Source organism: Eptatretus burgeri, chromosome 3 (assembly GCF_056783735.1).
Source record: "Eptatretus burgeri isolate ZD-2024b chromosome 3, Ebu_testis_v1, whole genome shotgun sequence".
In the NCBI taxonomy this organism is placed as follows: Eukaryota; Metazoa; Chordata; class Myxini; order Myxiniformes; family Myxinidae; genus Eptatretus; species Eptatretus burgeri.
Window position 1 is genome coordinate 125,925,043 of NC_140963.1, and position 16,801 is coordinate 125,941,843.

At 43.5% G+C, this 16,801-nt stretch overlaps 1 protein-coding gene across 4 annotated transcripts in view; it reads left to right on the forward strand.

Moving 5' to 3' along the window:
* The window catches only part of CTC1 (CST telomere replication complex component 1), a 414,875-nt gene that overhangs the window by 312,819 nt on the left and 85,255 nt on the right, over positions 1 to 16,801 (forward strand). For all 4 annotated transcript variants that reach the window (XM_085875488.1, XM_085875489.1, XM_085875491.1 and 1 more), the window contains 2 exons: positions 3,271 to 3,346; positions 5,185 to 5,668. In XM_085875488.1, coding sequence (XP_085731614.1) covers positions 3,271 to 3,346; positions 5,185 to 5,668 — 560 coding nt within the window. The remainder of the gene's footprint in view (positions 1 to 3,270; positions 3,347 to 5,184; positions 5,669 to 16,801) is intronic.

Here is a 16,801-nt window from a genome sequence, read left to right on the forward strand (position 1 = left end):
TCCGATTGACGCAATTTTCACCTTAAGAGTGACAACTCGTGTATAATGTTTTACTGATAATTATGACGTCCAAGGTCACGTAGTGTGGCAGCCACGTTGGAAAAAAAGGAAAAGCTTTGGACCTCTGTAACATAAAAAAAAACTTCTCCAAAATGGTTGAAAAGATTGAGGCAAAACTTTAAATGGATGAATGCCAATCCAAAAGGACTAAAAAGTTATTTCTGTGACGTCATTTGTCACATGGTTTGGCAGCATTGATTTTTTTTTTGAGAAATAAACCTTTGAAAATCTTTCACAAAATGGCTTGACAGATCGAGGGGAAACCTCACCCACACGTTTCCCAAGCCTTGGGGATAACAGGGTGTTCACAAATAATTAATAGGTCACATGGTCTGGCAGCCATATTGAATTGAACAAAAATCTTTAAAAAAATTATTTCTCGTGAACCGCTTCATCATTCGACATGACATATCACAATTATGATCTCGTCGTCATGCAGAATATATGTTTTATATTTCAACCTTATTGGATGCATGCCTGGCAGCCAGAATGATTTAATGTTTTGAATCTGGGTCCAGGGATTTATATCAAACTTGGTATAAGTATTATAATGATGTCGTCATGGGGGCGGAGGCATATCTGTTGACGTCACGACGTCGAAGAGTGCCGTTCTAGTTTCTTAAACCTTCACTTCAAAGAAATCAACACAAAATATGAGTCGTCTCATCGTAGACACGCAACATATTCGATCGGAGTCTATTATGAGTTAAGGCTGCTGGTTGCAACAGTTCTAGGGTGTGCAACTCCGCTGTTGATGCAGTTCCCCCTCCAGGAATTCGTAATTTGTTCAGGGTAGCCGTGACAACTCTTTTTTTTGTCGAAATACACCATTGGACCTTTAACATCCACTCACTTTTGTTGGCATATAAACTTATGTTTGACTAGAAGGGCGCTAGGTAAACCGCATACCTCTGCCACGCAATGCCTGATCCACGATAAAATATCTGGCTCATTACATTCTTGAAATATCATGCCATACAGTACTATATAGTTTTTGGCCCTGTCTCTCAATGGTGAAGAATCACTTTTAAAAATTAAATAATTCTTGTATCCAGATCCGGGTTCGGATCTTCATCAAAATTCAATCAATTCTTCCTTGTCACACAGCCAACATGTCCACCAAGTTTCATCCAAATCCGTCCACAACTTTTTGAGATATCGCGCTATATATCATTTTTGGCCCGATCTCTCAATGGTGAAGAAGACATCCTGCACACAAGCAGACAGAAAGGGGCGAAAGCATAACCTCCTTCACTTTCGGTGGCAGAGGTAAATATTGTGGACGGGTTCGATTCATCTCGCTTAACGCCCTGTTGAGGGACGGCATGCATTGTAATGCAATGCGCTATCTACGAAGCATCATTTCCCACAGTTCATCGTCGTGCTGAGAAACAGACACGGCCTCGAGAGCTCCAAGGTGAGTGCGCGACATCTGGACCACCCTCTCACAAAAAAATGGAATCTTACACAAAATGAAATCAAATTATCCACGATTACCAAAATAGGGATAGGCAGGTCAGCCATCATCATTTGGAGTCGGGGAAACGATTCTTCAGCAGCATTGCTATATACACTGAATTGCTGTCAAATTTATTCTCTACTGTAATTTTTGAATATTGTGAGACCTACGTGCCGATACCATGGTGAAATGTCATATTCTTCAAGTCTCGTTCTGAGCATCATGATTCTATTCTCGTCGCAGTCCTTGGGCTCTTAAAAGTTGTTGAATGACACCACAGAGTGCCTTTGTCACCGTAAAAGTGCAGCCACTTATTCAACTGGAGAAAATGAAAGAGTAATGAATATGTAATGACGTGATGATATCCTTTGGGGTTGTGTGGGAGTGAAAAGCATGCGTTTACACGAGTCTGGTCGACGTAATCTCTTGGCGTTTCGTTACATGACTGCTTGTGACTAACACCGAGTTAGGACGCTTTTATTATAACAACCAAAAACAAGCAAACATTTGCTTCCAATTTCTGTAAAAAAATAAAAATTCAAAACAAGATGTATGTCGAAAACGATATCACAATGATAGATCCGACACCGCTCTTTTGACCTCTGCAACAGAAGTTGGATGGAGGTTACATTTTCAACCATGTCTGTCTGGCTGTTTGTCTGTCTGTGAGCAGGATGTCTCAAAAAGCTATGTATGGATTACCGCAAAACTTGGTGGACAGGTTGGCTCGGTGGAAGAGCAAGCCGATTCGATTTTGGTCGAGGTCCGAATGCAGATCCAGCTAAGCCGATCAGTTGGATACGAAAGGGAAAATGTTCAGCCTGGCGGAGGTTTGCGCTCTCCCGAGTGCCGTTCTCATTTTATTCGTAATGTCGTGTTCTTTTCAAAAAATTATGATCATTGGCAAATTGATATCAAGGCTGGCCAATTCCATAAAAAGGACAAAATTCCCGATTGGAAACGGTCTGCGTATCGGTGAGTGTGTGAGTCCGCACACAGATTGTTCATTCTCACACATACCGCTCTCCATGTCGCCGCTCGGCTCTCCAACCGACCAAGTCTTCTTGTGATTTCATCTTGATGAATCCTTCATGTTTTGCGAAACTTAGCATTGCACTAATTTTAATATTTATTCTTCTTTGCTGCGGAGTCACGTTAAACCTGAACCTTGTACCGAAAGGTCGGAATCTCTGGAGAATGGCAAATTTTGCATTCTGCCCGAGTTTTCATGAATAATGCATCAGGACGTTCTGTTTAATGGACTTGCTGGATAAATGCAGAATAACTCGATGTCATCATGCAGTATTATGAACTCTGTGTTGTGGATAAAGTTTGTACGCGACAGATGAGAATGAAATCTTAGTTGAAAGGCCAATTTGTATACACGTAAGCAGTCTTGTAGGAAATGGGACATTCAGCAAACAGATGGGAAGAGGACGCTCTGCAAATTTCACGACTGGTATTATCCCGACTCTATTTAAGTGTGTTTGCATCATTGGCATGATGACAATGATGAATTGTTATAATAGTTTTTTTTATAACTATTATTATCACTCTATTGTATTTCTATTCATATTTTTTTCACTCTTTGAACCAGTTTTCCCAGTTTTCAACACCTTTCCCACATATTGAATGCTTCAAACAAGTTATTATTTATTCCACCCCACATCCCCACTTCCCTTTGGTTAATTTCAGACGGTCGAAAGGTGTTGTGGTCGCCACTCAAACTTTCTGTTGCTTGCTTTTTGCAGACTGCTTGCTGCGTATCGATCACTTCTCCATCATGCTGGAGATATTTTCACGTGAATACCATGTGAACAAAACCAGGTAAATGCGCACCTTATTATTTCGCATGGAACTACAGCGTTGTTGCCTCACAATTTTAGGTTTTGTATGTTTTTAGGAACCGATGGACAGGACTTTGTTGTGGATATTGCATTAGTGGTGTAGCAGTGAGAAGGCGACATGACAGCAAGGTGCTTTCAATCGGTACTAAATATTGATTTGTACGGGCTTTGTAATTTAAAGTTCAGGGAATGAAAGCCCCTGTAAGACGGAGATAAAGCGCCTGAGGGCATTGGGGTTAACTCGGCAGATAGCTATTTTTGTTCATTCCACTGCCATCATTTCAACACTTAGGGACACAAGGGCTTTTGAGGAATTTGCTTCCTTCATGGGAAAGCACAAGCAGTTGATTTAAAACAATTCGGCCTTGCAAAAATCTTTGAAATACATTTTTTTTTTTCCTGGAACATTCTACAAAACTTTTGGGAAAGAGGGACGTGTGGGTGGGGTGAGGAGGGAGGATGGTGACTGCAAATGATAACAAAATTGGGGTCAACAGTGGAACACTCATGAAAGCAGAGCCACTTGTGCCAAATAGAAAACTCTGATTTTAAACAAGGTGTTTGGTCTTGATGTTTAAGGGTCATCAATCCTGCTTGGCATCCTTGTCCTTTTGCCCTTTTCTTTCCACCTTCTCTGCCTGACTTGTTTTATGCGGTCTGTTACTTTGCCTTAATTATTGTGCGACAGGAATTATTAGCCCCCGTTGGACTTTGTCCGAAGCGGGGGCAAATAGATTTGGTCTCGATTTCTGTGTCCGTGTGTGTGTGTGTGTGTGTGTGTGTGTGTGTGTGTGTGTGTGTGTGTGTGTGTGTGTGTGTGTGTGTGTGCGCGCGCGCGCGTCCGCAACCATTTCTCAGACACGTATGCACCAATTTTATTCAAACTTAGCACAAAGACGACGCGTGGTGGTATACATATGCATGTCATTTTTTTTTCGACATCAGATCCAAGTTGGCTGACTGGCAGCAATTTTAGTTGAAAATTTTTTTTTTTTTAACCTGGGTGTTGAACACATCCTTAACCATTTCTCGGACGTGCATGTACTGATTTTGTTCAAACTTGGCACACAGATTAAGAATGATGGCTTACATAAGCACATCATTTTTTTTCCAGATCAGATTCAAGATGTCGGCCATTTTGTTATTCAAATGAGTCCCCATCCATTTCTCAGACATGCAAGGTCTGATTTTGTTCAAACTTGGCACAAGCACAGTACATGATGGCATACACATACCCCTCACTTTATTTTGCGATCTGATCAAAGATGGCCAACTGGGAGACTGGTGGCCATTTTTGTTGTACATAAATATAGGCTAGCCCTTTAACTCCGTACAGCGAAATTCCTAAAACAACGGGGGCTATGACATTTTATGTCTTGTTTTTACTTGTTTTCCTTTGTTTTGTTCCAACTTTCAATTTGTACTCAATGTTTTTTTTAATGTAGTTTTTGCATTTTTACCTCTTTTTTTTGGTCCTCATAATTGATTTTAAATGTTTACTTTTTACATCATATTTTAAAGGTTGATTGGTTGAGTATTTTCTTTCCAATTAGTGGAAAATTCAATATTTAAATTTGCTCATCATTCAACTATCATCTTAAGAGTGGCAGGTGGATTTGGAAGTAAGCAGATGAGAGATGAAGTGTTGCAAATCTTTTTTTTACATGGTGAAAATGTGTGGAATATCATGGAGTACGGCAGTTCTCCATATAGAGGGATGTCTTCGATACAAATTGGATCTGCTTAATGACAGATGAGAAATGTTTTGACTTATTTACCCTAATTTTCCTTCTCTACATGCCATTCTGCATCCCAAAGGGTTTACGTAACATTTAGCATGGAACACGCAGCTGTGATCTACAGACCTCATGCTTCTTGCCTTGCAAAGACCCTGAAGCCCACACTTCCTAAAGTTCGTACAACTTCTCCATCCCTGAAAAACTATGATTCAAAACCCGACCCTGCAGCCATATGGCAACGAGACAAAACGGAGAACCCTGCTGGAACAAGTAAACTGGTCAGGAGTTCTTTCCAAGGACCGCCTCAAAAGCCTGATGTGCAACGGTGTCATGAACTGCACCAACCATCGTGTTCCACTGCCATAGCTCAACGATTCACCATTATATGCAAAGATAAACTGACCCATCGTCTGGAGGTAAACAGAGAGAGTGCAGACAGAGCCAGGCCTGTGAAAACTCCGGCTTTCTCGGCTCAAGCTCGCTTCTTGAAACCTGCTCAAAGATTATATACGGGACGAGAAAAGACACATTTCCCGGAACATTCACAAAACTATTTTACAGAGGTAGGATTTCCATTTCAGGTGTTTTGGCTCACCTCATGTTCTGCTTTGCAAATTCCTTCCTCTTAATCCTTCACTCTGCAGGTCCTTCTACCTCCTTGCTACCTTTGCTTGCTGTGTCATGTTCCCTCATGTGGAAAAGAAAGTTTTTATTATTAAAAAAAAAATTATTATTATTATTAATCTTTATTTATTTTCTTAATTTTCAAAAAAAAACATCACAATCTGATACATTTTGAAACTTTTCCATTGTATAATTCACAGTAATGAATTTTACAGTCATATTTGTTTTGAAAAGTGTATATATAATTTATATGCATATATACATAAACTGTATCAGGAAGTCAGCAGACTTCTTATGTTGGGATGGCCCAGACATGACACTCCATTGGCTCAATACAACATAAATCCTCAAAAAAAAATCTCCCAAGATATAATTTATAAACCTCTAAATTACCGACCAGTCATCTGCGGAGAATTCCACATCCAATTGCACTCATTAAACTTTGGGACATCATCGTTGAGCAAGAAAAATGAGAGACCCAAGAATGCCCGTTTGTCATTCTTCTTGTTCTTGTTATTCTTGTCAGGCAGCCGATCTCAAAATTGGTTTTAGCTACGAACTTGGTTTAAACACCAATCTTCTGCATTTTCTCATGGGAAGGTGTAAACTGATGGAAATTTTTATGGCTTGAAAGGATTCTACAAAAAGTATGCAAAACTGCATTCCTTTGTGAAGGAACAGGAATTGGGATCAAAGGGGTGTGTGGGACGACAACTGTCAATCAGTCTAATGGGGACGGGGCCACCAGACACATTCGCCCAAGGGACAATCAGACCGACATGGCTGTGGTTAACGGTGGAATATCAGCCCTGTCCGTGTAGGGCAGTCACAGGGCCAATCGACAGCGACAACACACACACACACACACACACACACACACACACACACACACACACACACACACACACACACACACACACACACACACACACACACACACACACACACACACACATATTTCTATAAATTACGTACGATTTAGAATTTTAGATCATCTATAATTTATGTACAGTACCAATTATGTTTATAAGAGTGGGGTATGCTGACACATTGTAATCAATAACGAACCGTGCTTCCCCATTGTCTCGGGTCGCTCACCTGCATTTGTGTTTTTTTTAATTAACTTATATTTTCATTTCCGGACGCTTTCCGATGGTTCTGTGAGTTTTCCCGGTGTGTCGGCTCCGATGTCCATTGGCATGCGAAGTTTCAGCTTTCTACGTCACCCAGAAGGAACTGAACTTTCATATAATTCAGTGAATCAGTGGTTAGAATGAGATATATATATATATATATATATATATATATATATATATATATATATATATATATATATATATATATATATATATATATATGATAAATCTCAGTTTTTTGTCTGCATTTCACAAGATGTCTATTAATTCCATACGATTTTAACGTCAGTTGCATGCTGACGACACATACATCTCTTAATTACATACTATTGGAATGTACCTTTTAAACCTATCGACCCTTTCAACTGCTGAGACCCCTTAGACCTTTGAAGAACCTTAATAAGACCTCAGGTCAGGTCAGGTATGGGAGCATGCGCTAGAACAGCGCGTCGCTGCGTCCACTTTCCGCCGGTACTCCAGGGGCCTCCGTTAGGCCATCCCCCAGGCAGATGCTTAGCCCATCCCCATCTCATTGAGATGCCGATCAACCTGCTGAAACCATGAGGAACATGGTCGGCCCATTGTCCTCCGCCACTCACGAGACTCCCTCGCTGAGAGAATCTGGTGAGCAGGATCAGCGTCAGGAAAACGGGCCACATGTCCATACAGCCGCAGCTGATGCTCATGGACTATGCAGGTAACAAATCTCATTTGAGTCTCTCTCAATCACAGAACCAGCAACTGTTCGTTGGACACAGAGTCCGACCAGCGAGAGCCAAGGATTAAGACCTCCAAAACCTCTAAGATGCTTTAAAACCCCAAAGACCTCTAAGACACCAAAGAACCCAAAGACCCTGAATACCCCAAAGACCCTCAATACCACTCAGAACCTTAATACCCCAAAAACCTGGAAGAGCCTTCAAGACCCTGAAGACCCTTAATACTCCTTTGATCCTTAATACCCCGAATACTCCAAAGACACTTTAAGGCTCAGAAGACCCTTAAGACCCCCAAATCTCCGAGGACTCCTGAAAACCCCAAAGACCCCAAATACCCCCCAAGACCGTTTTGACCCTAATGACTCTTTACAACCGAAAGACTTGTGAGACCCTTGATGCCCCGAAGACCCTTTAATACCCCCAAAACGTTTGAAGACTCTTTAAGACCCCAAATGCCCTTAATACCAAGAAGACCCTTTCGACCCCTCAGGCCCCGAAACACCCCAAGACCCTTTAAGACTCCTAAGAACCTTGAGACCCTTTCAACCCCAAAGACCTGTAAGAACCTTTATACCCATAAGAACCTTAATACCTCTAAGACCCTCAGGACCCCAAAAGACCCCAAGACTCTCAACACCCCGATGACCCCATAAGACCCCTTTTACTGTTAATACCATTTTTGACACTTTCGACACCTTTGGATTCCTTCACCCTTTCGACCATTTATACCCTTTGGAACCTTTACGCCATCTAGAACCTTTTAAGCACACACCACGCAAACATCTATCGTCTTCGTACAAAATACAAACAATACTTATTTTCAGCAAGTGCAGCAATGCGCAAATTCGACCCACCCAGGGGGTGGTTACTCTGCTAATCTATAATAAAATGTCAGTGTGTGTCCGTCCATCTCCTCCATAACTCCAAAACCATGAAACCTGGCGGCCTCAAACTTTGCATGCACACAAAGGGAACTTCAAGGTGGTGCATGAATGAAAACTGGGTGTTTGGGTTTTTGTTTTTATTTTTTGTATGCAATGTCGAGGCTCTTATAAGAGCTAACACACACACAACATGAAACAAAGGGAGTAAGAGACAAGAGGGGAGGGAGAGGGAAACACAAAACAGTGGGGAACAGAAAAATTAGGAGATTTGTGGAAGGGAGAGGGATGAGGTGGAGAACATGGGATAAACAAGATGGTACTCCAGGGATTCCAGGAAGGAAAGCAGGGAATTTTAATCAGGTGGGTTTGGGGGTGGATTAACAGGGGTAGAAAAGATCATGGTTTTGGATGGGGGGAGATATGAGTGGCTGTTTTAAAGACCGAGAGGGAAGAGTGCGATTGAAGGAAGTGTGTGAGTTTGTTCCAGAGGTGGGAAAAAGGGGGAATGGAAGAGTGAATTTTGGTAGTTTCACCAGAAGGTGGTTGCTGAAAGACCTTGAGTGCCTGCAGAAATATGAGGGGGACAGATCACAGACAGAGCAAGGGGGTGGGGAAGCGAGGCCGGAGAGGAGACGGTAGAAGACAGAAAGACCACCGACCTGCCTGCATTGAGAGAGTGAGAGACCCAAAGACTCAGCTTCATCGCGGGAGGTACCAACGATCCTAAATGCCTTGGTTTCCACGGTGTGAAGCCGAGAAAGGTGTGAGGTGGGAGCACCAGCCCATCGGGGAGAGCAGTACTCCATCAGGCTGTGGATCAAAAAGCTTTGTACGTGGTCAGAATCTCAGGTGTGCCAAGGAAGGACTTTGCATGACGGAGGATGCCCAGACGGTAACTGGCTTTGGAGGCCAGCTTGGAAATGTGGCTTTCCCAGGAAAGATCATGGCAGATAGTGAGACCCAAAAGCTTGAATAAAAGGACTTCTTCAAGTGGATTGTTGAGAAAGTAGATTGGGGAGTGGGTTCAGACGGTCCTTTCGGAGAGACATCGTGAGAGTGTGACATTTGTCAGGATTGAAAGACATGTTCCAAGTGTTTGACCAACTTTTAATTTTATCCAGATTTGCAGAGAGTGAAGAGTCTGTTGCTTGCCGATCTGAGGGTTGACAGATGGTACAGCAAATGGTGGAGTCATCAGCAAAAAGACAAAGAGGATTTTCCAGCCAGAGAGATCATTGATGAAAACCAGAAAAAGAACAGGGCCCAGAACGCTGCCTTGAGGAACTCCAGCCTGGACAGGAAGAGGGAATGAGAGAACTCCATTAAGGTCCACATATTGACGGCGACAGAAGAGGAACTCTGCGAGCCATGAGTGGAGATTGCCTTGGATACCATGGGAAGAGAGTTTGGTCAGTGGTGCCGGATGCCAGACCGTATCGAAAGCTTATCATATGTCTCGGGAGATGGCTCTGATTTCATGTCTGACATTGAGGACCTCCATCCATTGTTGGGAAAGCAGAAGCAGCATGTCCAGGGTGGAGTGACCTGGTCTGAATCCAAATTTATGATCCGAGATGAGAATTTTGGAGAAAAGGAAGGATTTAATGTCGGAAGCGATGATGGATTCCAAAACCTTGCTGATGATTGGGAAAAGGCTGATTGATCTGTAGTTACAGGGATCTGTTTTTGCACCTATTTTATGCAGAGCGGTAATGTTTGATGATTTCCAAGCAGAAAGCAGATGGCCTTGAGTAAACGAGAGGGTGAGCAAGAGTAGCAGAGCAGGTTTTTAGGACACGTGGGCTGATGCCATCTAGACCGGTTGCAGAATCCGAGTCGAGGTTTGACAGCAAACTCTCTACCTTGACGGGAGAAAAGCATACAGAGTCCAGGAACAGGTGGGTTTGACTGAGTAAGGTGGGTACAGAAAGCAATGGATTTGGGACACAGGATATAGAAGCAAACACAGAGATTCGGCATTCAGCCTCAAACAAATGAGACTGTGAATTGTTAATTTAAACACCCCTTTTGAAGATAAGTTGGGGGGGGGGGTGCTCATCACCAAAAACCAAAACAAACGGAAGACCAAGAAGGAACCCGATTAAGTAAAGAGCATCAGGAGGAACCTGGATAGAATTTGGGTTTCAGCCGCCACTCCACAACCCTCAAACCCATCCAGGCGCAACCAAGTGAGTCTTATAGAAAACTTTCTGCAAAAATTAACTTCTCCACGGACAGATAGATAACAAAAGACAGAAATAGAAAGTAAAAGCGATGAAAGAGAAGAAATTTCAAGAATTCGAATGAATAATGAGAAATGTGAAAAATTAGAAAGATGTGTGAGAGCAACAAAGAACAAAGATGTTGAGAAGAACCCGGAAAGATAGATTTCAGCAGTTACTCCCCAGGCTTGTACTCCACTTCAAACTCCCCAGGCAGCAACATGTACAAACTACCAGAGGTCTGTCAGCAGGGAAGCACAGTCCACACAGCATCAGGATGTGGTACAAACATAATCAAATGGAAGACCAAGAAGGAACCCGAAGAAGTAATGAGCAAAGATGGAGTCATCAGGAGGAACCCTGATTGCATTCGGGTTTCTGTCGCTACTCCACATCCCACAAACCCAAAAATACAACCATTGGTGCACCATCTTGGTCAGTCCTCTGTCAGCTCGCTTGAGTTTGAAGCCGCCATTTTTCTTGACCTGCTCAAAAATTCCTCGACTCGGAACAGGTCGCAGCGGTTTCTTAACGATGAAGTTTTTTTTTTGTTTGTTTTTTTTTCACTTTCCTCACATATCATCGATTACCTGATCATCATACCTACAAATCACTGGATACATTGCAATGCTCATAAACGCCTGGAGACGCCATTGTTCGTGGCTTTATTTAATTTCTGCACATTCCATAACCTCTTGAACTTGTTAATCTTCGCCGAATTTCAAAATTTAATCCTCTTTATTGACTTCAGCAGTAGTTCTGACTGCTAAAAAAAAAAATGTGTTCACGTGTATGATTTGGACATCGCTTGACATTCCGGGTGCAATCTGGTGCATGGTGTTTATATAACCGATCGGCGATCGCTAATCACTTGCCAAGCCAGCCGTTCCTCATCAACCGTTTCGTTGGAGTGCTTACTTGAGTGCTTCAGCCACTTGGTGAGTGCTCTACGATATTCACATTGTCATTGAATATATCGATCGACTTGAACAAAGTTCAGGGCCCACTTGCCTATGTTTGGTCATGCAGTAAGTCGGTCGGTGGTTCGCTTCCTGAAAATGTGCAGTTTTATTTTACACCACGTTTCCCCTTTTTGTACGATCCCCTTTCATTATACGACCCGTCACTTCAGCATAGATACATCCAAATAAAATAGTAAAACGTTTTGTTTTTAAAAACGTTTCTTCAACCTTGACCGAAGCCACTTGCCGAGCATGCTTGCAGCTTCAATGGCGATAACTTCAGGCTCAATGGTGGTTCTCCGTTGGGACATTTCTGGAATTAGGAAGGAAAAATAAATGCAATGAACCGAGAGGTACACATGCTCACTCTAAGCTGTCTTGCTTGGGTTTGAATGCCAACCCAGGTATAAACTGTCATCCTGGTGTTTCACGGGCAAGGTGTTTTCACAGGCAACACACATCCTGGTGTGTGTGCCGTCTCTTGAATGGATGTGAAACTGAACATCCCATATGCCGGAATCCCCCTTCTCCTCTGCCCTCCCCTCTCTCACCCCTTTTCCTCTCTCTCTCTCTCTCTCTCTCTCTCTCTCTCTCTCTCTCTCTCTCTCTCTCTCTCTCTCTCTCTCTCCCATTCCTATCCCCCCCTCTCTCTCTCTCTCTCTCTCTCTCTCTCTCTCTCTCTCTCTCTCTCTCTCTCTCTCTCTCTCTCTCTTTCTCTCTCTCTCTCTCTCTCTCTCTCTCTCTCTCTCTCTCTCTCTCTCTCTCTCTCTCTCTCTCTCTCTCTCTCTCTCTCTCTCTCTCTCTCTCTCTCTCTCACACCTCTCCCTCTCTCTCTCACCCCTTTCCCTCTCTCTCTCTCTCACCCCTTTCCCTCTCTCTCTCTCCCACCCCTATCCTTCTGCATCCCACCCTCCTGCCTCTCCCTACCCCTCTCTCTCCTCTCCCCTGTCCCTTCCCACTCTTCCTCCCCACAATCCCTCTCCCTCCCCCTTTTTCCACCCCTCTCCATCTCGCTCTCCAACTTCTCTCTCTCTCTATCTCTAACTCTATCTCTATCTCTATCTCTATCTCTATCTCTATCTCTATCTCTATCTCTATCTCTATCTCTATCTCTATCTCTATCTCTATCTCTATCTCTATCTCTCTCTCTCTCTCTCTCTCTCTCTCTCTCTCTCTCTCTCTCTCTCTCTCTCTCTCTCTCTCTCTCTCTCTCTCTCTCTCTCTCTCTCTCTCTCTCTCTCTCTCTCTCTCTCTCTCTCTCTCTCTCTCTCTCTCTCTCTCTCTCTCTCTCTCTCTCTCTCTACCTATCTCTCTCTCTCTCTCTCTCTCTCTCTCTCTCTCTCTCTCTCTCTCTACCTATCTCTCTCTCTCTCTCTCTCTCTCTCTCTCTCTCTCTCTCTCTCTCTCTCTCTCTCTCTCTCTCTCTCTCTCTCTCTCTCTCTCTCTCTCTCTCTCTCTCTCTCTCTCTCTCTCTCTCTCTCTCTCTCTCTCTCTCTCTCTACCTATCTCTCTCTCTACCTATCTCTCTCTCTACCTATCTCTCTTCTCTTCTATCTCTCTTCTCTTCCTACCCTCTCCCAACCCTCCCCTCTGTTAAGGGGACTGTTAAAGACTCACGGTTTCATTTTGAATTTTCAAACCGCTTCCCCATGTTGTAGCATGTACGAATCAGATTTGCAGTGAGCCGGAGGGGTGCAAAGGTCCGCTGCATGTGCAAAGCATACCTACAGCATGCACAGGCCTTTGCCAGGTATACAGCATGGGTTTTACATGCTCCAACCCGGTTTTATGTGGAACCTGGCGGTTAAAAATGATATGTTGCCGTTTTGTGCACGTTTCATTGCCCTTCCATTTCCCTTCCCCTCATGCTGCCATACCTTCCCCTCATGCATGCATGCAGGCAGGCCTTTGCCAGGTATATAGTGTGGGTTTTATTTACATGCTCCCACCCGGTTTTATCCAGAACATGGTGGTTGAAAAGAAAATTTTGCTCGTTGGGTATGCTTGTTTGCACTTCCCTTCCCATCCCCTCACTCCACATTCCCTTCCCCTCCCCTCATGCCACCTTCCCTCCCCTATGCACCCCTCCCCCCTTCGGGACATCTCCGAGCCGTCTCCGTGTTTTATATTAATGTGTTTTCACCCACTCCATTTTATTCAATTCTCTACTACCCCCCACCCCCTTTCTCCAGAAGTCACGCAACCAAATGCAAATCTAGAATTCCATCCCCTCATGTGCTCCTCCTCCCAAACCCACTCTCCACTCCCCTCCTCTCCTTTCCACCTCCTCTCCTTTCCACCTCCTCTCCTTCCCCCTCCTCTCCTTATCCCCTCCTCCTTGCCCTCACCCTCCTCTTCCCGTCGTGTATAGCGATGTTTGGTGAGGCGTCTCTCTCCCTAACCCCCCCTTTCCCCACTTTTCTCCCCTTCTGAGTTCCTTCCCCACTCCACCATCCCTCCTCACCCCTCTCCCATCTCCGTCCTCGCTTCCCACCCTCCCTCTATCTCCGCCCTGTCGCCTCTCTCTCCCTCACCTCCCTAATTTCTCCACCTCCCCTCCCTCCTCTCCCTCCCTCCTCTTTCTCCCTCCCTCCTTCTCCCTTCCCCCTTTATACTCTCGTCAGCGAAGCGATGCGTTGTAGTTGCCAGCAGTTAATTAAGGCACTCTTGACACACTCTTGGCAAAACACTTTTGAACCAGAAATTACTGTCACATCAATTTAGTCACTTCATGATCTTCAGCAATGATTGTACTCCACTTCAAATCCCCCTTCTGTACCAATATCATTCCACCTGAAGGGGAGGAGGGGGGGTGGGGTTGTGACTGCTCGTGTTTAATACAACACAAATCCGAAGAATGGAAAAAAAAGATTCTGTGCAATACAATGAAATTATCCAGCATGTGAAGACATTTCAAAACAAGAAGTGTACTAGGAAGAGCGCATACCTCCGCCATGTAATACCTGATCCACGAGAACATGTTGGACCCAAGACATTTTTTAAATATCATGCCATACAGTTCCATATTCGTTTTGGCCCCATCTCTCAATGGTGAAGAATCTCTTTTTGAAATTAAATAATTCTCGTTCCCAGATCTGGATTCGGATGTTCACCAAAATCGAATCAATTCTTCCTTGTGGCACACCCAACCTGTCCACGAAGCTTCGTCCGAATCTGTCCATGAAGCTTCGTCCGAATCTGTCCACAACTTTTTGAGATATCCTGCACACAACCAAACAACAGACAGAGAGGGGGTGAAAACATAACCTCCGCCACCGAGGTTAAAAAGTGAAGAAACAAATTATAAAAACATTTATCTTTTTTTTTTAATGCAAAAAGGATGTGGGGATGTTCTTCCAAAAAGTATGTAAACAAGGTAGGGATGGTCACAAGAAATGATCACGTGAGAACATCCCAACAACTTTCTTTAAATAATCATTTTCCCTGCACAGATGATAACATTGTAACAAATAATATTAACAACAATAATAATAGTAAAATCATTTGGCAAGGATAGCAATGAACACTTCCTTCTTCACAAAGTCTGATGACGCTGACGACCCGAAGCCAGGGACGTTGACGTCCTGGCAATAACGTCCAATGCCCTCCATCATCATCATCATCATCATCATCATCATCATCATCATCATCATCATCATCATCATCATCATCATCATCATCATCATCATCATCATCATCATCATCATCATCATCATCATCATCATCATCATGTACAATTTTAAGTTTTTTTCATTTTATCGAACAGTACATACAGTACAAGTTAAGGCAAAAAAAAGTCGATGAATTTTAGAGTTGGTTACCTGAACCCTATTTTCCCCATAAGGCCTTAACCTTGAACATCACGGTTTTGCCCAACACAGGGTTTTTCAAGATCGTAACCCCCCAATAATGGGGAGGGTGTGCTGTACATCACTCACGAATCATCGATTGCTCATCTTCATCCCTACGAATCACTGTATACATCGCTAATCGCATGCCAAGCCAGCCGTTCCTTACCGACCGTTGTTTTTAAGCCGTGGCGATGCAGTCGCCAGTGATGTAATTGACTTTTTTTTTTTTAATCACAGCACACATCGTTTTTCAATATACGATTACAAATTGACATTCAAGAGAATGTTAAGGTGATAAAGTAAAGGAAGTACATATATATGAATATACCTGTCTTCTGTTGTCTTCGTGAAATCTGAAAAACGCTGAAGATGTAACCTTCGCCTCGAAGAGTTCCGATTCCAAATTGAGTACTATTATTCCACTATTTTGACTCCCATTTCAGTTCCATTGCAGCTTGTCACGCCGCCATGATTTCCTCCATGCGAGGTGTCATTTTAATAAAATACGTGGTGTAAAGTAATTTTCCAAAATGTGTCACTGCGTACAACGTCATTGACTTTAATTGAATACTTCTATTCCGCTACGTGTTGTAAAATAATTGTATTTGTGGGAGTCCAGAGGGAGCGGGGTGGTACCTGGTACTGAGAAAATTGTAACGCAGCACGATTCGGTGAACCATCCCAGCTGTGATAAATATTTTTATTGACGTCTAAATGTCGTAAACGGGATGCCACACCTTTCCAAAAATGAACGTCCACGTGCTATTGGCATGCTTAAGACAGGAATGCCATAAAACGTTGTGGCTACGCATTTGGTGTTCATTGGAACACCATACAGTCACCCTGGAGATGTTATCAACAAACTGGCAACATCAGAGACCGTCCACATTCTGGGTGATCACGTGTGACGTCACTTCAGCAGGACAACCACATCCGGTTGGTGAACCTTCGGAATGGGCTCCAGATAACAAGTTTCACAGCTTTCCTGGCTTGTGACCAATCAGCACCAGATCTATCAGGAGTCGGTTAGGCGAGCATGACATCCGACCACGATGACCAGCAGTATGTCTGATTTTGGTGCCATCGACGTGCACGCCTAGCTTGGTGTAGACAACGTCTGAGGTTCAGGAGACAAGATTGGGCTGCTATCCTCTTTACAGAAGAGTCGAGGTTCCATCTTGACAGTAGTGATTGCTGTTGGCGTGTTTATCGACAGGAAGGGGAACGTTACGCTGATGCATGTGTTGTGCGACGTTCGTCTTTCAGTGGTGGGAGTATGATGATGTGGGGAGGCATCA